This window comes from Scatophagus argus, chromosome 7 (genome assembly GCF_020382885.2).
Source record: "Scatophagus argus isolate fScaArg1 chromosome 7, fScaArg1.pri, whole genome shotgun sequence".
NCBI classification, from domain to species: domain Eukaryota; kingdom Metazoa; phylum Chordata; class Actinopteri; family Scatophagidae; genus Scatophagus; species Scatophagus argus.
The window spans coordinates 19,308,624-19,336,238 of record NC_058499.1 but is presented as its reverse complement, the minus strand read 5'-3'; the positions used below and the strand labels follow the sequence as shown (position 1 = coordinate 19,336,238).

The window sequence follows — 27,615 nt, the reverse complement described above, 5'->3', positions numbered from 1 at the left end:
CTGCTGTTTAGAGATACATTTTAACATTTCACCAGACACTTGCCAAACATGCCACTCCACTATTATGGCATACTAGTTTCTTAAAGGTCATGAAAGGCAAGGTGAGGATGTCGAGCTTTAATTTCTGTATTATAAAGAGTTGTGCATCGGGCCAAATATACAGTTTGGAAAAATGAATAAACAATGAAGCACAAGCCATCACAACATATGAAATTTAACAAAAATGCTCTCCCTTGCAATACAAAAACAATGCTCCTCCTTTATGTCTTGTACATGGATCATCAACTGCCGAGGGTACTGACTATTTGCTGGCAACAGGTAGCACAATGTCATGTATGTGGCATATCTGAAATCAAAACGTACTAAATGAATGCCCCTGCTGTCGCTGGTATGACGTGTTTTTTTTTTAAGACCTTTACTTTGATTCAGGGTCTTCAAGAAAAAAGAAAAAGAAAAAAATGAAATATTTTAAAGGCAGCATCTCTCAAGAAGGGAACTGATGAAATACATTACATTTCCATTCAAATTTACTCTTATGTTTGACTCTGCATGCAATCACATGCATGCACTAAAGCTTAAAAAACAGTTCATGGAACTTCATGTGTGTCCTAGTTTCCAAGTACGCCTGGGTTAGTTGTTCATACGCACTAGTGTTAGACATAACTGCCGCCCAGGATTTCACGTGACAAAGCACGTTTCATTAACGTTTAACTGAACATGGTTTTAGATTCTGTTTACTTCACACTCTGTCTCTTTATCTTTGCCTTACTCGGGCTCTCCCTGTCATTTATTTTCCATGTTTGAGCCTTGCACCCTTTAACCTGGACTAAGCTTTATCTGATGCCTGTTACTGTGAGAGTGACACCACCACCACTGCATGTGACATGGAAAGAGTGCCAAGCAACTGCAGTCAAGTTATGAAATTACAACAAGCCACAGGAACTGGCCTACCGGAGAAGCAGGGTGGCTTCAATTTGAAGACCAAAGGTAAGGCTGTAATGTGATAAGCAATGATTTTACATACATATCGTGTGTGTAAAGTGTGAACTGTGTAGTTCTGTGAGTATTGTTGTTATTCACCTTATCTTGTATATTAAGCTGTTGGGGTCATGCGCCAGGTTTTGGTCCAGACCTCTTTCAGTCCAATCACACAGGAGTAGGAGGGTGATCCCCGCAATAATGCTTGAAAATCCTTTGTAAACAGGTTCTTATGCAGTCTGTGAAGCTCCATTGTAATTATTATTATGTGTGTTATGTATTTTTCATCAAGGGAAAAAGGAATTGAGCTAAATCCTATCATGCATCAAAAACCTAATCTGCTTGCTGTGACGGTGGTTCAAAGAGATTACAATGGCAAATTTCTACTTTTTATTTCCTTCTCTAGACAGTTGTGAACACTGCCATGTCCATTTCCCATAGACTGTTCAAGATGCCCAAGAATTGCCGTCTGTCATAAATGATCAATCCTGCTTGAATAAAGGTGGTTTTAATAGATGAATGTTACATCCAGTAGAGCTGTGCTCTCCTGCAGCCACAGACACACAGCAGTCTTCCCTGCTGCTTGTGTGTCACTTTTCTCACATGGTTTATCCCGTTTTATGTGATTTTCTCATTCACTCTGTAGCAAACGTCACTTGAGCAGACAAGTACATCACTTGAAATAAATTTGCAGGTAAAAGTAAAATACTGATTTAGCTTGCAAAATAAACCTTTTTACAGCAGCAAGAGTGAATGTAGTTTGTTACTTTCACTCTTGTGTACCGTGATAAACAACATTTGCATGTTTTTCCCCAGACATTTGAGTGTTGCATGAACCAGTGCAGATCAACATGGTCTCTGCAGTGAAGGCTCAGACAGTGAGGGCAGCAGCAGCCTCTGATGCTGGCTATGCCTGGTTCATCCTGCTCTCCTGCTTCCTGGTCTTTGGCCTGACGTTTGGGGTCATTAAGGCCTTTGGTGTATTCTATGTTGAAATATACCAATATTTTGAAGCCACAGCCACGGAAACATCCTGGATAACCTCTATTGCTGTGGCTACCATTCACTTTGTGGGTAATTATCACAATCATTTCCATGTGTTTATAAAACAGAATATACACTGTACAGCATCAACATCATTTATGCCCTCAATTTCTATAATATTTCCTACGTTTCATATACATATCTTTCAAAATCCCTCCACTCTTGTACCTTATTGTGTAACAAAGACTTCTTGAAGTTTTGACCACTAGGTGGCTCTCTCCTACATCATAAAATATTGTTCAACTTTGTTCAACAGCTCAAGTTCTCTCTTGTGTTGAACTGTACCACCCTCATCACACACAAAGCTAACAGGAAAAAACAATATGATTACTTTGAGATTTCTGAGAAAATTAGCGTGTGGGTAAATTAAGTTATTATCTGTTGCTTATTTAGACCTACCCAGGCAGCAAGAGGCACTGGGATTTATTTAATAACTCTTAAACCTCTTAAAGTCTTCTGTGGTTTAACTTAGGGTCTATTTCCTCTGAGAATATTTGTCAAACAGGATTATATTTCCAGAGAACATCTTCTTTTATACATCTTAAAAATAGGACATCTTGACTGATGTGATGTGCATGGAGTATACTGCAATTTCAGTGACCCAAATAGAATTACTGTATATATCAGGATTATATATGAATGTCCTGTGTGTCCCTCTGCAGCTCCTGTAGCATCTGCTCTGAGTGCTCGCTACAGCCATCGCTCTGTAGTGATAATCGGAGGAATAATATGCAGCTTAGGAGTGATATTTGGGGCTTTTGCTCGTAACCTGATTGAACTCTACTTAACAGTGGGGTTCCTAAATGGTGAGTGGTCTGAGTGGTCTGTCACAGACACACACACACACACACACACACACACACACACACACACACATCATATGATATTCTCTGGTCTCCTTTGCTGCAGGTTTTGGTTATGCATTGACATGGACCCCAACAGTGACAATGGTGGGAATGTACTTTGAGAAGAAGCGGCCGATGGCAAACGCTCTGGCCAGCGCTGGAGAGTGCATCCTGACCTTTGTCCTCACACCCCTTTTCCAGCTGTTGATTGACAACTACTCCTGGAGGGGTGCTCTGCTAATACTGGGGGGTCTGCAGCTTAACCTGTGTGTGTGTGGGATGCTGCTGAGGCCCTTAAAAGCCAGCACAGACGTGACTTGTGAACTCAAAGCAGAGGAGGAGAGTTTGTCCTTGGAACTGCTGCCAAAAGACAATTCAGAGCAGAGCAAACCAAACTGCCCAGAGGCAGAGGAGCTGAGAACATTTAAGGAGTCTGACCATGAGACAATCCAAGAATGTTTTGAGAACTCCGAAGAAATACCTAATTCAGTCATTAAAGTAGAAGACTCTCCCAACAGGACTAAAAGCGCTGAATTAAAGATCAAAATCCGTCGCTATGTTGATTATACCCTCATCGCCAACGCTCAATTCATGGTCTACTCAATGTTTGGGGTGTTTGCTGCACTGGGTTTCTTTGCCCCGGCTCTCTTCCTGGTTCCATATGCTCGTAGTAAGGGGATTGAGGAGTACCAGGCGGCTGCTCTCATGTCCATCTCTGCAGTGCTGGACTTGTTTGGAAGGGTGTTCTTTGGCTGGGTGGCAAACTTGAGACTGGTGCAGACGGTATGTTCAATTTAACCAGAACAGCAGCTTTTTCAATAAAGCTATGGTCAAGCTTTGGTTTCCGCAACATATAGCATGTGATTCGCTGGCAAGACATGTTCCATCACATGCATGGCAGGTAGACTTTTATTTAAACTATGCTAACAGTTCCTCCTTGCTTCCAGTCCTTATGGGCAGTCCTTATAAGCTAAGTTAATCATCTGCTGATTATAAATTCCATTTATAGGGTCTGATCTCCCCTAACTCACAGCATGAATGCAAATAAGTGCATTCCAAATAAAAAGTTTAGCGATTCTAGAATAGAAGCCATGTAATACCATAAAAAGCATAGCGCCTCCACATATGTAGGTGCAACAGCAATGTGTCTCTTGTGATTCTGTTCTTACATGTTCCTACCAGGTGCAGCAGCTGACAGCTACAGTGATTCTGCTGGGTACTGTGTTACTCCTCTGCCCACTGGCCTCATCATTCTCAGAGCTGTCTGCTTTCAGCGCAGCTTACGGCCTGGTGTACGGTGCCACGGTTGCCATCCACATCACCGTTCTTGCCGAGGTTGTGGGCGTCCACAGGCTCGGAAGTGCACTGGGGTTCTTCATGCTCATACGCAGTAGCGGAGGCTTGCTTGGACCGCCCATTGCTGGTGAGTGAGAAGGATGCTTTCATAGTCAAATGCAAGTGCACAGTGTAGCTAGTGTGCTTATCAAAAAGAAATGGGCTTCAACCTTGAGTTGTTCCTGTAAAATTCCCTGTGATCTGCTCCACCATGCTTCTAGCTAGAAATAAACAAGCTGCACAGAATAAAAAAGAATAAAAAAAAATTGTGCATGTTAACATTTCTGTTAGCTTCAGCAAAAACCCAAATCATAAACTCAAGGTTACAGTGCCCATCATTATTCTGAGCCTAATCTTCCAGCACATTAAATCCCACACAATGGATGTGCTTATACCCCATTCAGCATTGTAACTACAGCCCAGTGAGCCTATTGCTACAAAATGAGAATTTTATACCTTCATGACATGCAGCACCACCCGTCAGTTAATCATGAATTTCGTCAATGGTCCATCCCACTGAAGCCGATATATTGCAACTGTGCAAAACTTATAATATGATACTTTATGGTTGTGTTAATTTCATGGCTTATCGCTTCCCAAAGATTGGTTTTCTCATTTAAATGGCGTTTTTTTCCCCACTGACTTTCCATTCTGTTACTTTGTCCAGGTTCATGCACTGTGCCCTACAAAACATGAGAACAACTGTGATACTATAATGACACAAGGAGGGATTAGAGAAAACCAAAACATCTTTTGAATGCCAAATAGGATGTTTTCTCAGACCTCTTCATACCCATGGCCTAAGCAGTAACTGATGCACTGACCACACAGGGTTAGTGGAAACAAGCTGCAAACACAACAGTGACATATTTAAAATTTATACGGTGAAAATACAGAGCTATATTAGCATTAATTTAGATTCCTTTTAACTCTGATTCAATTTCCGCCAGCTCATATAAGAAATATATTATGCTCTCTAGCTGCTAAATGTTCAGCAATGTTCACCAGCGTGTTATTGTTGCATTTGGCTGATGCAGACACAAATGACACTGATGAGAACACCGAGCGTGAATTAAAACAATAAATTTGTGTACCTTAAAACCAAAAACAATGAGCTGAAAGGCACTGCAATGCAAAGTAAATTACCACCTCTGTGATTAACATATATTTAGTCAGTCCCCCTTATCTCAGCACTGCGGGCACTGAACAATTTGTTGGTACCTTGCCGTCTCTCCAAAATACCCTTAAACAGATTTGAAAGCAAATAGATTTGGGTTGTCAGAGACTGTAAAGGTTCTCAAATATTCTTCTACAAAATTTTGAAGATTCATCAAAGCCTTTTGTTTATTTTCATTATTATCTATTCTATTGTGGAAAAAAAAATACTCAAGCAGCTATTAATCTAAAATGAAAGTTAAATGCTGCTGGCACTCTCATCCAGGAGAATAAATACTTTAAACCAACATGTGACTGCAGTGCTACCACCCACAGAGCTTTCCTACAAACCGGTTTGTTTGAACCGTTTGAACCTGATTACTGAGGTTATGACCCATTTTCACCCACAACTTGAAACAATGGCAGTAAATACACTCTGAAAAACACCCAGCTTGACTTTGGCACCCAGACACAGCAACCCCTGCCAGAAAGTGTCGTGCCTCTGAACACAGCCAGCAGTAAATCAGCTGGGGAAACCTCTCCAGCAGAGTGGAAAAATAACACATTCACATTATTGTGGTTTGGATTTGTTTGATGGTATTTCCAAGAATGTTGTTTGTGCAGCAAAAACAGGGAATGAGAGTGATTTGAGTTATTAAAGTGTGACGGGTTCCTATTCTTTTACATCATTGCACCATTGTCACTGCCCTGATGTATGAGAAAAAGAAAACATTTTCTTTGCGCTGCTCAAATCCTTATTCTCCTCATTTTCCTTTTAGTAGCTCCATTAGTCTCTGTTCCTGAAAACCCTCTAATTTGGATTAAAGAAACATTATCACATGTTAAATTTAAGATAACGCTGAGGGCTGAAAGTGACCTCAAATGAAGTCAAGAGCTAATTAAAGTGAAGGTGGCGTCCTATTTATAACTTGACTTGGTCCCTCTGACACAGAGGCTATTTCTAACTTATTTACTGTACAGTTCATTACTTTGAGCACTTTGAAGAGTGTTGAGAGTTGACAGATGTTGAGGATTCATCAAAGCATTCTAATTATGTCTCTTTCACAGGACAGCAATGGCCTTACTACCTTAGGGTAAAATTAGTCTTCTTGCAATCCTCTCTCCCTTCTTTCTGCTTCATTTGTTTGCCTCTTGATATCTGTCAGTAAGTAAAGCCAAATGATACCTTAATTGATATGTTTTGTTTTGGCCAGCATACATGGATTCCAGCCAGGAATTATTGTTGTAATTAGACTAAATCTTGAGAATAAATTCACATGTACTGTTCCCTTTAGGATTCTTCATAGACAAGATGAGTGATTACGGAACAGGTTTCCTCATGGCAGGAGTGTCTCTTATCGTCTCTGCTATGTTCCTGCTCCTCCTCCATCAGATGAACCGCAGGAGTCAGGGGTCACATATGCACACGGACAAAATGGGTGTTGGAGCGGAAGCAAAAGAACTGGACATGACATGAATGTAGAAAAAACAATTTCTCTGGCTAATACACAATGACTTTAGAAAGATCTGGATCTCAAGATCTCAAGACGCAGTCCAAAACTGGAAAATTAGTGATGTCTGTGGGAGGTTATGTGGAGTCAGCATCACACAGGGTGTCAGGGATTTATGAAGTTGGTAAATGTCTTACAGTCACATCTGTTCTGTTAATTAACAATGGCAGCAAGCACTGAAAAGTACAAAAGTAAAGTCCATAAAGTGTTCATTTTGAATGTTGAACTTACATTTTATAATTTTCTACACTGTAACAACCTATTGTCAAGAAAACTGCGGATATTGTGTAGTTATGTGGCTCGAGTGAAAATGTGCCAACAATGTAACAGCTTTATGAATTTTAATTGGCTTCTTTCAAAATCACAAGTTCAGAAATGAATTCAGATAGCATCTGTTTTTTTACATAACTGTTTCTAAGTCACACTTTGTTATTAAATGTTTGTGTTCCTTACAGCAATAGTGTCCTGACCGAATGAATGCTGCGGTGCAAAGTGAGAATGTGACTATGGCTCCCTCCAGTGAGAAGCTGCTGCTATTGCAGTACTAACTTTCACTGCAGGCCTGAGCTGAAAAGTGTAAATACATCTAGACAGTTCAGCACAGAGACGACGGGACAAAAGCTTTAGTTCAGCACTCAAACACAATGTAGTATCCTTTACTGCTAACAATAAAATATATAGTATAATCACATCAAATTACATGTAGAATTTAAAAAAAATGTTAAAGTACATTGCTGAAACAAATCGATTCAAACATAATGCAGTCTGGGAACCAGTGAGGAAAGCATTTCTTCTTTTTCCTCCTCTGCTGCAGAATGTTTGGTATGTGCAACCATCAATAAAACTAGCTTTCATAACCCTGAACCAACAAGAGGCACCAGATAAACATCTTCAGCCTGGTATAATTCAAATATAACAAGTATAAATAAACGTGTCACTCTGTATAAATCTGCAATAGCAAACTCCAAACCAAGATTTACAAACAGTGGCCCATACTGGCCCCTCTCCGCCCCACTAACAGACAAGCTGCACATTCACACACAAACATCCACACTCATGGAAACATGAACACACACCAAAGAAAAGAGTCTGCAGAAAAGAAAACTCACCACAATAAGAGAGCTGGTCACAAAATACCACCAGCTTTTGACCTGCTAGACAAGAACAAAGACATAATCCATGTTTCATAGAAACTCTACATGAAAACCAAACACACACTCAAATACACAGACACACACTGTACGTCATGGATGACTGGTTGACTGCCAAGAGTGAGATGAGGCCACCTATCATCATGAAAAGGAAGTCTGCTGGTTTCCATCCCAGTGAAGCTAAAACCTACTGTTGTTTGATACATGAGGAAGTTTAATCTTTTAATTGCATATCAGCCTGCCTGAAGTCCATAAACATTTAATTAACACACTATTTGCACAGCACTTAAAAGGGATGACATATCCAACTGAGCAACAAACACAACAGACAGTATGGACTTCGCACCATATTCTTTAATTGGTCTTTCTCTAAAAGGCATTTTTACTGATTGAGCACATAAATGAATGAATATCCTAACTCATTTAACTCATCACAGTTGCATAATATCCTCTGTGGCTCTGGAGGGAATACAACGTTTTTTGAGCTTTACTTGTACTCAGGAGTAAACGTCAGGGCACCTTGGGCTGTGATGTTTTGATTTTGACATCTTTGTTTTAAATGTTTCTCCTGTGAGCCCTCCCTCCTTTATGAAAATGACCCACATACTAACTATTGATACATGACAAGGTAAAAAAAAAAAAAAATTGGTGAGACAAGCCCATGTGCTGTAACTTCTAACATGTGAGTGTGACTATTTCAGTCTTCACCTACAGTTCACAAGCCGCTGTGTGTGCATGTGTGTAGAGAAGGAGAGAGGAGCAGCAGAGATACGTGAATGTCTACATTTGACCCGTTCAGCAACAACTCCAACAAGGCAGAAAACACAGGAAGAGCTTTGAAGTCTAGCAGGACTTAGTAACTTTGACCCCAGAGGTGGAAATCCTGGGCTCAGGGTCGCTATAGAAACAGCTGAAATAGGTTGTCTCTTTTTCCCTTTCTTTTTTCTTCTTCTTTTTTTTCGCCACCTTGTTCCTTAGGGTCATGCTGAGGAATGCTGCACTGCTACCAGAGTTCAAAGCACTCAGTAGCTGGGATGAGAATGAGAAGAGATGAGAAGAGAAGGAGGAGGGAGAGGAAAAGGTAACGGGGACAAGAGAGGGGAGAAAAGGCATGAATGTGAAAAAAATAAAAAAGTAAAAACCAGCTGGGAGAAAATGGGGAGAGGAAATCAGGAGGAGGGGAAACTTAAAGCTGAGGATCAGTGCAAGAGGGGAGAGGAAGAGTAGAATAGAAGGTGAGGGAAAATGAAAAGAGTTGAGGAACATAGAGGAAGAGAGGGACATTGATAGAAAATATTTAATTACTTTATACTGAAGAACCCTCAAAGTTAGCTGAGTGCAGTCAGACTTTGTGCTGGTTAGAGACATAGGAGGATAAAGATAGAGGAATAAATTAGTCATGTGGGAGAAGAAGCTGAGCTCGAGCATGGCTCTAACCTCCTCACTGATTAGAACAAAAGAGAGACAGACATGGTGGTAATGAGAAATGATTAGCGTAGCTACGGGGGATTTAGCTTAATGAGCGTTACTAGCGACCTGGCTGGCACACCACCTCCACTGAAGGCAAAAATGCATGTTCGAACAGGTTACTGCGTTAGACATGGATAGTTTCATGTGTACATGGCCTGTGGATGCCTTGACTTTGAAAAAGGTTTCTTCCTTCCTTCTTCTTCCAGACTGCAATTTATAATCGGCTTCATTTGTTTGCAGAAGGCAAAAATGTTCACAGTTTTAGTCCACAGCATCAACACCCAAAACAGGTCAAAGAATAGTCTTCAGGAATGCGCAGAGGTAAATCTTTCATGTGTTTTGAGTTTCAGTGGCTCCCTGTCCAAGTTCAACAAGTGATTTCACTTTGATTTCGGTTATTTAAGAACCGGTTCTTCATGTAAACACACAGATTTTTAGATTTTTAAGATAAAAGGATAGATAGCTTTCAGATGTGAGAGGCAGAGATGATACAGATGTTTGGTCTATGTGATCCCATCTTTGTCTGTTGTCATTCATTCCTCACAATGCACTCCGTGCCTCTATCAACCCACATCTGCCTCTCTTCTGTCCCCCAGCTTCTTGTTTTCTTCCTTTTTCCATTTCATCCTCCTTTCTTCTTTTATTTTTCCAGAGTCAGCCTGCATCTTTAAACAGCTATCCAACTTTAACTCATTAAGGCCATTTTGTTGCCATAACTCAAGACACACAAAAATTGCATCACATAAAAGCACACAGGATCAAAAGTACATCATATTTCAGACATCACAAATAAAAAGTATTGATGCAAAGGTACATTATGAGATTACATGAGCAGTGTAGAAACTTTTCCATTTCTGTGTTGATGTATCTGGTTCATAGTCTGGTAAAGTAGAGCAAATGGCGCCAGTAATAGGATTGTTGACTCTTTATAGTCAAATAAATCCTCAACACAATTTTGTTCTTTGTGTGCACCCATACTGTATGTGTATGTGTGTGTGTGTGTGTGTGTGTTTTCTGTTTTGTCACATTGCTTAAATCCAAACTGTACAAACAAGACATGCGCACATCCAATCACTGACTAAAACAGCCATTAAGTCAGAGATTTATCTGCCCTCTCTTGCTGCTCAACGTTTACATTCTATCAGACAGACATTAAAACCAAATGCTGGGATGCAGCTTGTGCTCGGTGAACTTTTTAAATGGGAGACAGTAAAGTAGCAAAGTAGACTTTTATTGCTGTTGACAACACATTGAAAGGACAAACTTAGTTTTGAATAAACTGTGTGAATCAAAATGCTAGAGAGACTTTCTACAGCAAAATCCTTTGTAGTTGTGAAAAAACTCAGATGTAATGTGACGAACTAAATTCTTAAGTGTATTACAGCCCAACAATTTCAACTTTCACCCTTCTCCAAATACAGCAGCCTACAAACCATAACCAATCACAGCTGACCTCTGACCTCTCAGGCTGACCCCTGACTCAGGCTGACAGCCCCAATTTGGAATGAATGGCTTTGACAGGCTTCCGCTTCAGGCTTCATCATACTGACACAAGTGCAGCCCACCGGAGAAGCAAGTTAACGGAAATAAAATGATAAACTGATCACCTTTTGGTTTGCATAGACTTACAATAATATCATTTCTATATGTTATATGCTTAGCCATGCCAGCATTGTGTCTGTATGGATGGAAATGGCCTGTTGGTCAGTAAGGCAGTCTGCCAGTTGAATGTACTGACATTCATGGTCCCTAGAAACTGAATCCTGATGACTTCGGTGATCCTCCGACCTTCCCCTTGTGTTACCATGAGGTTCACATTTTTGGTTTTTAGTGAAAGAGCTCAACAATTGTTGGATGAATTGTCATGAAATTTTGTACAGACAGTCATGCTCACCAGATGACGAATCCTGACGCCTTTGGTGATACTCCATCTAGCACCACTGTCAGGTCATTTGTTAAACTGTTGTTTAAATACCTACAAAACTAATGACGTTCTCATCAGCTTCAGCTGTAGTGCTTAATGCTAATTAGGTAATAAGTAAACTAAGATGGTAACACATTAGCATGTTAGCTTACTCATTGTGAATTTGCTAGCATGCGGATGCCAGCACTTAGCTGGAAATATTTACCCTAAAAAAAAAGTTCTCGTATGATGTAATATTTTATATGCCAGTGTATAATGTATTCACAGGCAAGAATCTGCATTTGTGAGAGCTAAACATTTACACAAATGTCTGAATTATTATATATTAATGAACATCCTCCTCTTGCAAAAACTCAAATTTCAGCCAGAAGTATGATGAACAGAAGCTACCATTCAGAAACAATAAATAAATACAGTAAATGTTTTGGGTAAACAGACACACAAACCACATACTATCAGCACATTTGGATAAACATGTTAATCCACAAAGTGGCACATATTTTGTCCAGATGCACAAGCTGGGTTTCATTATGAAACATATGCCATACATATTCGCATTTGGCATGTACAAACTCACTCTTACTGTGCTCACGTCATTGTCACGTGTGGCTGAGGAACTGCTCCAACCACTGAGGCAGATCCTTCTCTGGACAGCTACCAACTATTATGTCACGAAGTAGACTGGAATTAATCTTGACCATCAGAGTGCAGAAACATGTGATATGAAGATGAAGCCCCCAGAGACTTGCAGAAACTCCACCCTCCAGAAACATCCACAGTGTGTCTCTGCCTCCGGAGAAAGCCTCTCAGATGAAAAGAATTTCTGTGTTTGAGTGGAGAGTCAGTGTCTGAAAAGATTGCCCGTCGGTAGACTTAGTCTTTGAGGTTTTTCTTTCTCTCTCTCTAATTCTGTCTTATATAAGAAGTAATTCAGTTCAGAATTGATCTTTTGCACTTAATGCTGTCTTATCCATAGGTTGGAATGTGTGAATGTTTCACCCATTATACTATTCATGAATACTGTTTTTAGTTTCTACAGTATTCATGTATACAGTCCAGGATAGGCAAGGAAGGATAGTAATGATGTATGTGAGAATAAACATGTCTGGGAATATTATATATTATTAATATAGAATTGCTCCATTAAGGTACATTTCATTTTTTGTACAGTTGAGTATTTTAGAGTGGATGACTTATTTAACGTTGAGTGATCCAACTGTTAAATCAAACTTAGCATCTGTAAGTACTGTAAATACTGCAGGTTTGTCTAGTTTTGGATTTCCTCACTGTGGACACAGTGGTGTATGAGAGTTACTCAATATGTCAAGAGTTTACCGGATGGTGACTGTATGGAATGGATTCAACATTTGTCTGCTATAACATACACTGTATGGACATATATATTATATATTTGTCCATATAGTGTATATGGACAAATATATGTCATATAATATATATGATATTGCATTCTAAATACATAGACAGCTTTGCAGATATTACAACTTCCACTGTTCTGGGAAGACTTTCCATAAGTTTCTGGAGTGTTTCTGTGGGAATTTTTGCCCATTCATGCAGTAGAGCATTTGTGAGGTCAGACACTGATGTTGGACCAAAAGGCCTGAATCACAATCTCTGTTCCAGTTCATCCCAAAGGTGTTGGATGTGGTTGAGGTCAGGGCTCTGTGTGGGCCAGTCAAGTTCTTCCACATCAAACTCATCCAGCCATGTCTTTGCTTTGTGCACTGGGACACAGCCAAACTGGAATAGAAAAGGGCCTTCCCCAAACTGTTACCACAAAGTTGGAAGTATAGCATTGTCCAAAATGTGTTGGTATGCTGAAGCATTAAGACTTTTCACTGGAAGTAAGGGGCCCAGGCCAACCCCTGAAGAACAGTCCCATCTCAATACTTCTGTCTTTATAGAGTAAACTATGAACATTAGAAAGTCTGGCTAACGAGATTACTACATACATAATGCATATGTAATACATATACAATATTAACAGACCATACCAACAAATAGTCAAAGAAAACATCTACAGTCACACTGTTCTATGCCAGCCACGAGGGCCTTAAACCGAGCAAATGGGATAAGCTTGTCCAAACTCACAAGCCTCTATAAATTGTTCCACTTCTGTGGAGCATAAAATTTAAAAACCTGTTTCCCAATCTCATTAACGCTATGGTGATTTTCAAGGAGTAAGTAATCTTGGGACTTGCAGTGTGTAGCTTGATCTATATTTAAAAAGACATGTGAAATGCCCTGGCAGTTTACCAAGACATGGCTTTTAAATAAATGGAATGTAGTGCTGTTCTTTTCTCACAGGTTGTCAGTAAGCCAGAAGCAAGTTTGTGAGTAAGTTAGCATCAAACAAAAGTGTTTGGAAACACGTGGGAAAGAGCATGCTGCTGCATATAAAAGACAGTGACAGGGCCTTCAGTTAGTGGCCCTAACATCTCCAAACCCTCCCTGGTTTTGCACTGGTGCACATTCGTTAATTCTGCTACTTAGCTACTAGAAGCTTCTGCTTCTGCTAACTGAAAACTCACATGTTTCAATTAGTCTGTCCTGATGCTTGCTAATCTACAAACTCTGGCGCAAAAATGGCGATGCCACCTCCCTTAGGCTGACCACATCAAAGGATACTATGGATATCAAGACAAATATCAACCATGTTTCAGAAAGTACAAAAATGTCAGGGTCAATTTGTCGCACCGAAACTTTGACATAATCCATTTGGATATTATACTACACACAGCCCTTGTGATGCAATTTAAGCCACAAATTCTGGCCACAGGTGGCACTTTTGTTAGATGGAGAGCAGAATAAACAGATGCGTTTTGAGGGACAAGTATTAGACGTGGAAAGCTTGACATGTACAAGGCAAGTTTGCAGTTCTGTGAGATTTTCTTGTCTGCTTATCACTGGACTTTGATCTATTGTTGACTAAGCTACTACTTTAATAGGAACAGTACCTGATTTTAAGGCAAGATGACAGGAGTCAGGACTTTCAGGACATCATGCTGCAAAAGGAGTGCTGCGAATAGTCATTCCCAAAATAATTTAAATGCACCTCTGCACCGTTATAATGGTGCTGCCAAACCTGTCAGCAATGAACAGGCGCATTTCTCTGAATTTCACTCATATTCATTCATGCACTCTTTCCCAACTCTATCTTCCCCCTTTCTGCTCTATTGTTTCTCTCTCATTCTAACTCTTCACTTTGTCTTTTGTGTAAGTGAAGCCAGGGCCTCCCAGTGACATGAGCCCCGCTCCTGTAAAACTAATAATGACTGAGATTTGTGCAGGCTTAGCATTCTTTCTCCCTTTCAGTGCAAGACACTGAGAATGGAGCGAGGGGAGGGGACAGAAAGACGAGAAAGGTCTAGCGGTAAGGTGGGGAGGGGTGAGACTGGGGGAAGATGTCCTAGTTTGAGAGGGTGCACAACTTTGGGGAAATGTGAAAAAGGAAGCACAGGATGGGGATTGAGACAGAGAGGCCCCTTTCCCTGAAACACACCACATGCTTTCATTCTTTATGGGTCAATGCCACTGAAATCACACTGTATCCTCTCCAAACATATTATCCAGACATAGGACTGTACACACACAGACACATTCATACACATTCAGGTGTGTTCTATGTATTCCCTGCAACACTGTACTGATAAATCATGCACACCCTGTCCCTAAGGGAAATCAGGAATGTACACACGAATGTTGGACTGTTAATAGTTAAAATTCATGCTTGAACTCCAAGCCAGCAGTCAACAAGTATTTTTCAAACCCTGCACTTAGTAAAGCCATTTATTTTCCCTCCTACAATACTGCACGCAAGCAAAACATGTGAATCAAAGCCTCAAAATATGTTCCGACCGCTCATTGACATGACTTTGTCAAATTCACATAAAGATCGCCAGATGTGCTGCGAGATGCAGCAAGGGGGCAAGGGGGAGGTCTCTCACACACGCTGCCCTCTCTAACGCTCTCCCCTCCCTCCTTTCACCCCCCCCCCCACCAGAGACATGTGCGCATGCTGTGCCAGCAGACAGTTTCAGCTCTCAGCAACTGATGCACAGACAGCTGCTATTTCTCCCTTCCCCTTCTTTTGCTCCCCTGACTATTCTCCTTTAGTTTCTTCCCTACACTGCCTCCATTCATCTCCACTGTATTTCCCCTTCTTTCCCTCTGCTCTGTCATTCTGCCCTGCACTTTTTCCTCAGGCGATTATAAAGGCAGGTCCCGTCGGAGGGAGAGGGCTTGTGTAATCTCTGGCTGCACATGAGCACGGGAGAGTTACTGCTTCAACTGGGAAAGCAGCATAACAGAAGACCCACAAACGCATAAAAGGACAAATTTTGGAGCAAAGAGAGGAAGAAGGAACATCTCTGAGACAGGACAAGAGGAGAAGGAGGGAGACAGAGAAAGAGTTTGGATTTGGAGTACAGGACACGGACCATGCCGGGCTCTGTGGTGCTGCTGCTGTCCCTGTTGGTCCTCTCTACAGGAAGTGATGCCAGAAGAATCAGGAAAAGAGGACTCAGCCATAAGGTGGGGCTGCTAACCTCACCTTTCACTTTTTTATGAGTGTGAAGCTTTCTTCTCTACATTATAGCTGTTTTCAGAATATCCACCGAGTGAAAGCAGGTGAAAGCTTACACAACACGATTCTAGCTCTGTTAGAGACCTGGTTGCACATAGTCAGAGCAGTTTTTTGGCTGAGGTGACAGGAAGTCAAGTTGACCTGCTTGAGTGCTTTAATCCAGTAATGTAAAGAACAGTGATATACATTAACTTTACATCAGTGTACATTTATTCAAGTAGTCTGGTCAAAGAAACAGTTAAATGTTTGTGGACGTTAGTTTATTTATGGCCAAGAGGGACACAGGACAGCACAACAGCATCAACAAAACCCCTTGTTTATTTTCACTACACAAATCATATTCATTTAGCTTAGTTTCACTCCGTGGCTCCATGTGAAAATTTCTTCCATCACTGGAAAAGAAGCAGTTTGTGAGCAGATACACTTTGATTTTGAAGCATGAAAAATGCACATTGACAGGAGAGTCTTTCCATTTTGATGAGGAGCAGAAAGTGGAGTGTGCAACAGGTTGGAATAAGTCGCTGATTTTCAAGTTTCCATATGAGTAATTAATGGGCACACTGGATGTACACTGTGTGTGTGTGTGTGTTTGTCTGTGTGTGGGTGTGTGTCTGTGTGTGTAGTGGATTATTAGGGCAGGAACTGAACTTGCAGACTGGGCCCCTGCTTGTTAACTCAGCTCAGTGTAGCTGATTGATCATCTCTAACAAGGGCTCACTGTAGCGTGCTGCCTTCTCTTTCTTTTTCCCTCTCGTGCTTCAATGTTCTCACTTTCTAAGTGGTTTATGCCCTCACTGGCCCCTTTTCTCTCCCTCATTGCTTTATCGTTCTTCTTCTCTCTCTTATGAATCAGTTACCCTTTCACCCTCTCTCTGCCCTGCTTTCTCCTTCCCCTCACCCATGTGCCTCTCACAGCTACCATTTTCCCCTCTTTCAAATCTCTTTTCTCTCGTCTCCTCCTGCTCTCAGGATGGGCCAAAAGTACCGTCTTGCTGGACTCTGCTTCAAAGCTGCTGTAATTGGAACATGCTGAGAGGGCTGTGCAGATGGAGTTTGTCTCTTTTTCTCTGAACCTTTTCATCTCTGCATCTTTCAATCTTTCATTTTTTTAAACCACCTCCCCCCCACGCACACACACACACACACACTCACACTCACACACACACCCGCAGCCTCATTCATAACACTGGGTCTGTGCAGAAAGACAAATTATAGTCAGTGAGCATTTCATGTAGGCACCACGCTATGGAATGGTGTGTCTTGAAAGGAAAACTGGTAAAAATTAAAAACAAACCGCCAAGGCCACCAGCATGCTCAGGGCCTGATTTTTTATTTATGGTCCTTTTTGTTTCTGTGTGCGCAAGGTTTCTCCTAATTTATTTATCTAAGTAAATACTGAATTCAAAATAGCCAAAAGTTCTCGACAAGGCCAATCAGTTAGTAAACTCTCCTAAATCCTTGATTAGATATTTTGTGACTCTGTTACCTTACAGAATCTGCAGATCTAGAAAGTAATTTTGGGCAATACATATGAAATGGATCAGTGATTGTAGCTATGCAGTTTTCCTGTAGTATGTACATTTGTAATGTAAGCAATTGGTTTTTACATGAATTATGAAATCTGCACTTTACAGTTAATATGAATGTGTTTTTAGTTGTTTTCTTTGATTCCACATCTTACTGTCCTTGCATGCCTCAACTTCCTTTGTGCGACTTCATTGCTGACTCCCCTTATGTGAGGCTCTTACCAAGAGAAATGTGTGTTTGAGTTCTGGGTCAGATGGTCTTGGGGATCAGCATCATGTCCGTCCCCTCTTGTCTGGACGTCCCGCTGCCACAAGGTCCAAAGGTCACCAGTAGCAGTTTCCTTATTTCCTCTTTGTGATAGACAGGGGAAAAGCTTGGCAAACCACACATATAATAAGCGTGTAAAGGTAGAATCAGCAATCAAGGGGAACATGTTTGATGGAAGATGAATGTGGACATGGGCAGCTGAAGGGAAAGAGAAAAGAGCACCACAGAAATGATAATAACAGAGCTTTATAGTTTGTTTGGCATCATACTGACTCGAGATCATTCATTAAACAATATTCAGGAACAACTAAATAATCCCTCTATCAGGTGAAAACCTTGTACCTCCAAAAGTATATATAGTAGTATAGTTTCATTTGTAGGAAAATAATGCAAAGATAACACATTTTTGACTAGATTGTTTTGGGTAACGAAGTCGATGATTGGAAGTGAAAAGTACACATTAAATATACAAATCTCTTTTGCAAAGCAGCAAGAATACATTGGTATGAAACTTTAAACATGTCCACCCTCTTAACAAATCATTACTCCTGATTCACAAACTCCACTTTCACACACAAACAGACTATTTAGTCACATCCAGTCATAACACAGTCTGTCTCAGACACCTGCCTGGGCATGTCAGTGAGCACTAACAGTGTCTGTCTGCTAACATCATAAATCTTTACAGTTTCAATTATTTCTGATGTGGACCATTCAGACAGCACCTGGTATAACACAGGGGCCCTGCAGATGCTCAGATACATGTGTACTTCCTGTTCATGACTTGGCTGGGGGCCAATATGTAAAACAGTACGGGTCCATATACATTGCTTCACTTCATTTGTCACTTTTAACAAAGTGATACTTTGTAAATATAGAAAGAATAGTTTACATCATGTAATGACCTCTAATTTTGTACAATAAGACTAAAACAAGAGTTTCATGTCACAAACGGAATTCAAAGGGATTAAAGGTAACATTGTGAATGCAGTGGTAGAGAGACTGTCCAGCTTTATGACTCTCAAGGAAAAATGGGGCCTACTTTACTTTGCCACTCATAGTTTGTTTTGTGTAATGATTTGTTGAATTGAAATGAATGTGTCATTTTTGTATGATTTGCGTTTCACTGCTGAGCATAATCATCAGCACAGAGTTTATGGCAAATGCAGTCCAGCCATGGTTAAAACAGCAGCATTCTACAGTAATTAAGTTGCAGTAATTTGCAATTAATTCTAATTGAATCACTATGACTTCTTGATTTGCTTGTGGAGCCAAAGTGAATCTGGCCACATTTTTGTGTCAAGTTCAACTTTGGTAAACTTTGACCAACTTTTTTCCACTGACCAAAAGAGAGGCAACATTTCTCCCACCATGGGACCTAATTTGAGGAAAAATAAGCCAGTCAACACCAAGAAGCAAAAAATCATTCATACCTTTAAGTATTACAGACAATTATGTCACAGCATTATCTAATTTAAGCTAAGGTAGACTTTTTTCTATGCTTGAATTATGGATACAGATGGGAGTTACAGCAGTCAGTCATACGGCTTACTAGTAGTTTGAACTGGTCTGTGTGATTCTATGCAGGACTAATCCCAGTCAGATGATGTGAGCCTGCTGGTCAGAAGCACACTACTGAACTTATACAAACTCATTCCCGCATTTGCTTCACTTTTTTACCTGGAGCCTCTCATCTTCTAGACATTTCTTTTATTTGACAGCAGAGAGATTTCCACTTTACATTATCAGAAACAACAAAGAGAAAATTCGAGTCTGTGAGACCACAGACATGTCTGTATTCATAACTCTGCATACCAAAGTACAGACACTGTCCTGAAATAGAAAATTACCTTGAAATTTTTCCACTGTTTATATTTTTAACGTACAATATAAAACTAATTATTTTGGAGAAGCAAGCAATAATACAGTGAATGGGTTTATGGGGACCTCTATCATTGCCATCCCTGCTACTTCAGGTTATGGCTGACAGGTAGCAGGCGCTATTTCAGACCCTTTTCCCAAAACTAATTAGCTACATCCACAGTGGATGTACTTTTGACTTGTGTAAACTGCACATCATTGGGGTTCAGTCTGTTTGCCTGCATTTCAAGGTTAGACATCACCACACTGCCAGTATGTTCACAATTCAAGGACTGCTTTTCCCAGTTGTGCCTGTACCTGTTTGTCTGTCAGCATGTCTTCCCATCACTCACTGAAACTCTCATCTCCGACTGATTTAGAGGCTGCATGCTCGCCTCGCAGTTTAACCTGCTGTGCCTCCATTTATCTGCACTTCTGTCTATCTTTCTGTCAAACTGATTGCTTGTGTAGAGACAGGAAATAAGACCTGGCAACCCAAAAGGTAACCAGATGTGTGCTGTGGGCTACCTCACATTTGCTAAGACACATTGGAGTTGACACTTAGGTGAAAGAACACAGTTTTTCTTGTTTATGCATATGTGTGCACAAACCTGACCCTGCACTATTACACATGCACATAGGGTCTTCCTTGGTATGTGTGTCTATGTGCATTCACGAAGGAAGCAGAAAATCTCTGTATCTGTCTTAGATCTGTATGTGGAACCATAAGCAGCCTGATCTCAGTACAGTTATGGAGCCAGACAGAGTCTCAAGTGGCTTCTACCCAAAACACTGAGCACACTAAAACAGAGAAAGACAAACTGATAAAGAAAAGGAGCTGTTTGATGGAGAGGAAGGAGAGGGAAAAAATCGAGGGGACGGGGGAAAAAAAGGAGATGGTGAGAAGTCTCAGACAGAAAGGGCGAACACATGCCCACAGATAGACATGAACATCACACACGGGCCTACAGTGTCAGAGAGATGTGTGCAGGATAGTGCGATAGAGCTCAGGACACACAGCATGGCAGCCCTGCTGGCATACAAAGATGACAAGATGAGCCAGAGAGTGAAGCAGTTACAGCAAGAACTGAATAATAGACATAAAGTGCGGGGGGGGGGGGGGGGGGAGTGAAAAGCATAATTATTGTTGTTAAGTCTAAGGCTCACGGATAAGAACAGTAAGCAGATATTAAAGAACGAATGGCTTCTGCATTGTACAATATTCATGTGTACAACCAAATAGACGTTGTCACATAAACAGGAAGGGTACACTTGACCTTTTGTAGGACATGTTTGCTGGAGGCTTTTACCACTGATCGGATATGAGACAAGGCTCAGATGGTAGTAGTCATTATGTCATTAAACAATCACAGAAGCCTTTGTAGTCCTCATTCACAGATCTAATTGTACCAGGAGATGTTGTAAACCATTTCAACTCCACTTACTTCTTGAGAACCATGATTGAAGAGTATGAAAGACCTGCAGTCTACAGTGTGTGGGAGGAGAAGTAGCTGCAAAAATGGTGGTCAAGTGATTAAGGCTTGTTATTGTTCAAATGTTTTTCAGGCAAGCGACAGCATGTGCCAATTCCTACATTTTGGTACCAGTAACAGAACAGTTTTTTTGATAAGTCACACTAGAAAATATACAATTTTTTTACAAGTCTTGGAATTATTTCCATGTTAAAAAAAATGAAAACTAAAAAAAATGTTTTTTATGGCTCCAGAGGGGGGCTCTAGTTTATCACACTTTTTTCACTCATTTTAGGGTACAGAGAGGACATTAACTATCAGTCTATGCATGTTAGTTTCGCTCACTCCAAACAAAACACAGATATAGCTGAAAAATTCACTTGAACTTGCATTAGCACTCAGTCGGAGTTGTGTTTCTTGCCATTGTGTTTAGCCCTGCCTTGGTCTCCACCAACTCCTGGGGAGAATATCTGGCCCTTTAGCTGTTCAGCTGTTTAGCTGTTAGCCTGTTTAGCTGCTCCACTATGTTCATGGCTAACATTGTCACACAGTAGGTTTATCAGCTGCCTGCTGCATCTGGAAACTGACTAACTGGCTACTACCTGGACTATTGACTATGTTAAGATATAACATTTACTGAATTACACACTTCATTTGTGTGTGGTACAAGAGTTGCAAGAATGTGTATTTAAATGTATTTGAACATATATAAATATATTTGCTATTACAGACTGGCAACCAGTCCAATGTGTACTCTCGGCCGTAGTCAGCTGGGATAGGCTCCAGCTCCCCCGCGACCCTGACAGATAAGCGGTATAGAAAATGGATGGATGGATGCTATTACACTTTAAACATAATTTCAAAGACACAAAGTTGTACTTGCAGGATTAAAGTAAAATTTCTAAGCTCTAACTGTAAGCATCACACATTGTTCCCTCCATCCCTCAATGGTGTGAATCTACTCCCTCGTCCCCATCCACCCACTAAGCTTGGAGCTGCCAGAAGAGGTTAATGTGTGTTTAAAGTGAACACCCATACAGCGTGAGTGATATGAGGTTAGCGCCAAACATCTGATTTGTCTTTCTGGTTGGCTTGTAAGATTGTTCGGTAAGCCTGCCAAATAGACAGCACAGTTTTAATGAGCATGTGCAGCCCACAAGCTTATTATCTAATTACTAATCTAGTGTAGAAAAAAAACACCCATCTCTCTCTCAATTTAACGGCTGAGACTGGAAAGTTGGACAAATTCACCCACGTGAACGCATACATTCAGAAAAACTGACACACCTTTCGACAAACAGAGATAATGACTGTAACAAAGGAATTCTGATCATTCATGAAGGCCAGAGTGAGAAAAGACGTTTTCCTTCACTGGTGGGAAAAGACATTGGTAAGGAATGAACCAAGCAGAACTTCAAGGAGTTCAAAGTTAACCACCTAGGACTCCAGTAAATGGCACATGAAAAAATCAATATCCTTAAACTGTTGTAAACCGCTGTAAAAATTGTATTAGATCAACCAGTAAACAGGGCAGTGTTGCTAATTACTCTTTGTGGCATTAAGAAGACAGTAGTCAAATGAGCTGGAATCTTAATCACACAAGTAGCAAGTCATACAAAAGCAAAACAAAGTGTATCAGAAAACAGTTAAAAAAAAAAAAAGACATGTTCAATCCAGGGCAGCTGAGCTTCTTGCCATTTTGTTTCAGTATTTCCTGGGTGTATCCAGAACAATGAATGGCTGATTTCACTGTGGCACAGAATATGACATCTGATACCAGCAGTGTGGAAGAGAATAAACCTGCAAATGTTGTCCAGGACATGTCCAAACCAACAAGTTGGAGTTGATAAAGAGCTGCAGCTTGGTAAATCCTTTGAAACTACATATATGTTGATTGTGATACAGATTTCATTATGATATAATATGCATACGCACAAGAGCATATCCTCATTGCTGTGAGTGTACTTGTGTATGTGTGCACATAGGCCTGTATTGTACGTTGTCAAAGCAGTCCAAGTGTGTGAAGTGTGTCTTTGCTTGGCTCACGGTCCTTTGGCCTACTTGCACTCTCCGAAGCTCAACAGGAAAGTGTTTGTGTCCTACAATCCAGATCAAAACATTAGCAGGCTTGCATGAATACCAAAATCAAACATCAAGTGCTTTTGCTGTTGCTCTGCTGTACTGAGAAGTGATCACTCAGATCCATTGCTGCCCTCTGCTGGTTAGAAAGTAATCTTCACACCCGGTGAACATCCGTCTTTGCTGTGCAGATCAAGCCTGACCTGGACAGTTTCTATTTTTCATATAATTTCCCTGTACAGCACAGTCCAAACTATGCCTATAGGTAGATTTTTAGCCATGTTAGTGCTAAGATTTATCCTGAAAAATCCATTTAAAAAATGAAAGATCTCAAGAGCTACAATATGGATTGGCACAGATATGGGGGCAGTCGTGGATCAGCGGTTAGGGTGTCGGACCCGTAACCGGTGGATCGCTGGTTCGATTCCCCGTCCCGGTGTCCATGGCTGAGGTACCCTTGAGCAAGGTACCTAACCCCCACTGCTCCCCGGGCGCTGCACGCGGTCGCCCACTGCCCCGGGTTTGCTGTGTGTGTGTGCACGTCACTTGGGTGGGTTAAATGCAGAGAACAAATTTCGTTGGAGTGAGTTCCCTCCAATGACAAAATATGTCACTTTAATCTTTAATCTTTAATTCATGTTTTTGACAAGGTAGAAATAAAGTTGTGATTTTCCAAAGGAACGGAGAGGAGTCGAGCTCCAACAGGGAGTCAGAATGCGCTCTGCTCATGTCCAGTTTCGAGGTTCAAAATTGTGGTTCAAGTTTTATTTGATTAGATACTGCTGTCCTTTTGTTTCACACACAAAACAAACAGCTATTATTTATGGTGTATGAATTGAGCAGACTCACAGCTCCATGATATGGAGAGGGAAGGCTATATGCAAGACAGAAACACACCATGTGAATTTATTGGACTTTTGTCTCATTGTCTGTCTCTCAGGACTACGAGTACCCCAACCACCCCCAGTCCACACAGCATCAGAAGAATGACCGATGTCCACCTCCACCCCAGATGTTGCCAGAAAGAGCCTGTGAGGTGCCAGGCTGCCGCTCAGACTCGGAGTGTGAACGCCATAAACGCTGCTGTTACAACGGCTGTATCTACGCCTGCCTGGAGTCTGTCCAGCCACCACCAGGTCAGCAACACACAGATGGATACACACACACACACTAGTGTCGGGGTCTGAGGGTTGCATAGCAGACTTTGACTTTGGACAAGATATTGCACTTTTTGATGAGTATTAGCTATTTCAGGACTGACATTATAAATTTACATTGAGTTATTTTCATTAATATGCATAAAAACTTGTGATGTGTGTATGTTTGTGCTTGCGTGTGTGTGTTCTGAACAGTGTTGGACTGGCTGGTGCAGCCCAAGCCTCGGTGGTTGGGGGGTAATGGCTGGCTGTTAGATGGCCCTGAGGAGGTTTTGCAGGGTGAGTACACACATCTGACCCTGTCACCGAGGTCAGAGAAAACACTTGTAACTCCAGCTGGTCTGCTTACATGACTTTCACCTAACTGAAATTCTCACACTGAAATGATCACGGTGTATCTTAGCCTGCACAAATCCTTTGAATGCTAATGCCATCCAGGCTTTGCCCTCCGAGTATACAAATTAAACGGGTTTCATTTAGCACATTTAGGTTTGATTTCACCATAGTTCTTCCAGGAGATGCTCGCTTTGTGCATGAGCATTCAGCAGTTTCTCCACTGTCAGCAGATGAGATGCACATAACCACAAAATGACCCTGCTGTATTTCATGTTTGTAACTTCTTCTAAAGCATAGCATATTTTCTGCCCACCAGCTGAGGCCTGCAGCACAACTGAGGACGGAGATGAGCCTCTTCATTGTCCTACAGGCTATGAGTGCCACATCATCAACCCAGGAAACCCTGCTGCTGGGATCCCTAACCGGGGACAGTGCATCAAGCAACGTGGCAACTCCGGTATGGTAAAGTAAAATAGCTGAATTGTTAGCCTGAAAAGTCTCTGTAAAGTTTGTGCTCCTGTAAAGCACCAGTGGACAGAGACAGGATGCTGGGCTCTGCCAACAACTGAGCCTCGTCTGATTGCATGCTGTTAGGTGCCAAGTTTCTCCTATTAAATAGATATATAAATAATACAGCTATATATCACACATATATATATCACAGCTATAAGTGACCTGGCAACTCAGTAGACTCAACTCTGTGGCTGAATCATTTGGCAGAAATATTAAAGTAATGATTTAATCAAAAGAACATCAAGATATTACTTGTTCCATTTTGGAATTTACAGATGGACGTGGCCTGAGGCACAAATACTTTAAGGACTACAAGGACTACTTAGGTAAGTGAGGTAATGTGGATGACTCATAAACCTGCACTGTTACTAAATAAGAAATAGCACCAAAATGCCTGACATGATGGTGGCTTTTTCTCTGACAGGTACCAGTTCTAACAATGCAGTCGGCTATGACAAACATCATCACAAGCACCTGGGATGAAGTACGTTTTCAGCTACTTTGATCTATCACATTAAAAGCCAAAAACCTCTGCTCCTTTTAGACAAACCTTACATTTTGCCCTCAGATCAACATGACCTCAGCCTCAGCTACGACCATAACACAACCTCAGACATCCAGCCCACTCCTGTTCGATCTGCTCTCATCACACCTGAACCAGGATCAGAGCTGACCTTTTTACCAGACCTACAGCTGCTACCTCCTCTTTTGCAAAGCCCCATCTTGCGGCCTCAGTCATGAAGTCCTTTGGGAGACAAGTCAGACAAGCCTACAGTACACAGCCAAAGAAATTGTACCGTTTTTTAATGTCTCTGTCTGGTGTCTGTGCTGGCGAAGCAGAGATGAGGAGAGCAGCGTGTGCACCAAAGTTGTTTGTCTAATGTCTCCAAAGGAAATAAGGAGCCCATGCCATTTTCTTTCATTTTCTAACACATTCCTCTTCTCACACACAATCACACTCTCTAACCTTGAGGCTTGGTCAGCAGAGAAAATCAAGACCATGTGGCCCCGTTACTCATTCTGTTTCTCTCGTTCTCTGAAGGTCAGTCCCCCTAGATCTTTTAATCTGAAACCTGGAATGTTTTACAGACAAACAGGGTAAATTCCAGCCATAGTGGTTGCACCTTTAAATCAGATCCAAGTGTGGTTTAATATTCTGACTAATAACTTTGGTTAGAAGAATCAAAACCATATGACTGTGTGGATTGTGTCAGTTTCAGAAGATCTGGAACAGCTGTCGATTAGTTCCAGCAAACAGATGCTGACCGTGACTTCTTTGCTATGAAAAGCAAAAGTTAAATAAGATAAATAATAAGTTGAATAAGATATGTGCACTCATTAAATTCATTTGAGAGAGATATAGATTTAAACTGGTACTTCGCCTCTCAAGGAGGAAACCTTTAACAACTTAAAAAACACCTTTAAATTAGCCTACAGAAGGCAAGTGCTGTATAATGAAAAGAGCAATTTGGGATGTATTATCCCTTCGAAGATAAATTCTGTAAATACAGAATTATAACTGTAATGAGGTTCCTGAAATAAATTTAGTGCAGTGACAGTACTGGTACAGCCTGATTATTCAAACATTCCACAATTTTGAATAATTATACTGCATAATTTCTAAATAATCCAGTGTTTTTGACAAACCTCAAACTATCAGCCCCTCTTGCAGTACAGGAATGATATTAAAAAGGTGCTTTTGCACAGAGCAGATATCTAAAACTAGCTATAAGGTCTCTTGTGTTCATCTTAAACTCACCTTCCTTCGGTCAGCTTTTCAGTTCAAGTCGTCTCTTATCAGTTCAAATGGTGCTCAGTTTCGTTTATGCTTTCGTTTATACAGAACAATAAGCTGGTCACAGAATAAACTGGAGGTGTAAAAGAAAAGCTGGAAAGCTTTTAAAGTCATGTCTGAATGTTGCTTTCTGACTGGTGCTGTACTTTTGCCTTGTTTATTCTAAATAAACCACATTGTTGAACTGTTGTGTGAGTTTCTGTAAGATTCAGGAATAAGCTGATGCCAAAAAAAACAAAAAAGGATTAAAACAAAACATGAAGACGATGATGCCATGCAACAGCAACACAACACACTTCATGTCAAGTGTTCTGAGACTGTTGTGATCCTGTCCTGTTTTATCGTTATACTTTAGAGTGTAGATTTTGGTTGCAGTTTCCAACTGCAGCAGCTTCCTCAAGACCTCAGGGAGTCTTTCTGACAGTTTCTGGATACCCACAAAAAATGTAAAATGGTTTTATTTCACTATTATTTGTCTTCATAGAAAAATGAGAAAAACGTGTAAGAATGACTTTTAGTCACCTTTTTCCCTTTCTATTATTGTATTCTAAAACACATATCATATGGATCCAGTCATGTTTATTATCTATTGT

The 27,615-nt window shown here is 40.9% G+C and overlaps 2 protein-coding genes across 3 annotated transcripts; both read left to right on the top strand.

Moving 5' to 3' along the window:
• si:dkey-246g23.4 (uncharacterized protein LOC559426 homolog) lies at window positions 1-7,322 on the top strand. Of its 2 annotated transcripts, none has more exons than XM_046394761.1 (7): window positions 1-101; window positions 806-987; window positions 1,795-2,052; window positions 2,685-2,828; window positions 2,932-3,650; window positions 4,050-4,290; window positions 6,653-7,322. In XM_046394761.1, the coding sequence occupies exons 3-7, from the start codon at window positions 1,830-1,832 to the stop codon at window positions 6,832-6,834; spliced, it is 1,509 nt and encodes a 502-aa protein (XP_046250717.1). In that variant the 5' UTR covers window positions 1-101; window positions 806-987; window positions 1,795-1,829; the 3' UTR covers window positions 6,835-7,322. The 2 variants fall into 2 exon arrangements, with proteins under 2 accessions (XP_046250717.1, XP_046250718.1); XM_046394762.1 differs by lacking the exon at window positions 1-101 and adding an exon at window positions 1,625-1,672 and having other exon boundaries at window positions 515-987.
• An 8,155-nt stretch (window positions 7,323-15,477) lies between these two features.
• On the top strand, window positions 15,478-27,206 carry wfdc1 (WAP four-disulfide core domain 1). The gene is made up of 7 exons (XM_046395480.1): window positions 15,478-15,964; window positions 24,162-24,357; window positions 24,574-24,657; window positions 25,031-25,171; window positions 25,503-25,553; window positions 25,652-25,711; window positions 25,796-27,206. The coding sequence occupies exons 1-6, from the start codon at window positions 15,872-15,874 to the stop codon at window positions 25,708-25,710; spliced, it is 624 nt and encodes a 207-aa protein (XP_046251436.1). The 5' UTR covers window positions 15,478-15,871; the 3' UTR covers window position 25,711; window positions 25,796-27,206.
• Window positions 27,207-27,615: the final 409 nt, after the last annotated feature.

What these genes read in the sequence shown, in the direction of transcription:
- si:dkey-246g23.4 (XM_046394761.1), top strand. Translation starts at nt 1,830, where the DNA reads ATGGTCTCTGCAGTGAAGGCTCAGACAGTGAGGGCAGCAGCAGCCTCT. An exon ending in ACTTGAGACTGGTGCAGACG is followed by an intron (nt 3,651 to 4,049) that starts GTATGTTCAATT and finishes TGTTCCTACCAG; the next exon opens with GTGCAGCAGCTGACAGCTAC. An exon ending in GCTTGGACCGCCCATTGCTG is followed by an intron (nt 4,291 to 6,652) that starts GTGAGTGAGAAG and finishes TGTTCCCTTTAG; the next exon opens with GATTCTTCATAGACAAGATG.
- wfdc1 (XM_046395480.1), top strand. Translation starts at nt 15,872, where the DNA reads ATGCCGGGCTCTGTGGTGCTGCTGCTGTCCCTGTTGGTCCTCTCTACA. An exon ending in CCCTGAGGAGGTTTTGCAGG is followed by an intron (nt 24,658 to 25,030) that starts GTGAGTACACAC and finishes TCTGCCCACCAG; the next exon opens with CTGAGGCCTGCAGCACAACT. An exon ending in GGACTACAAGGACTACTTAG is followed by an intron (nt 25,554 to 25,651) that starts GTAAGTGAGGTA and finishes TTTCTCTGACAG; the next exon opens with GTACCAGTTCTAACAATGCA.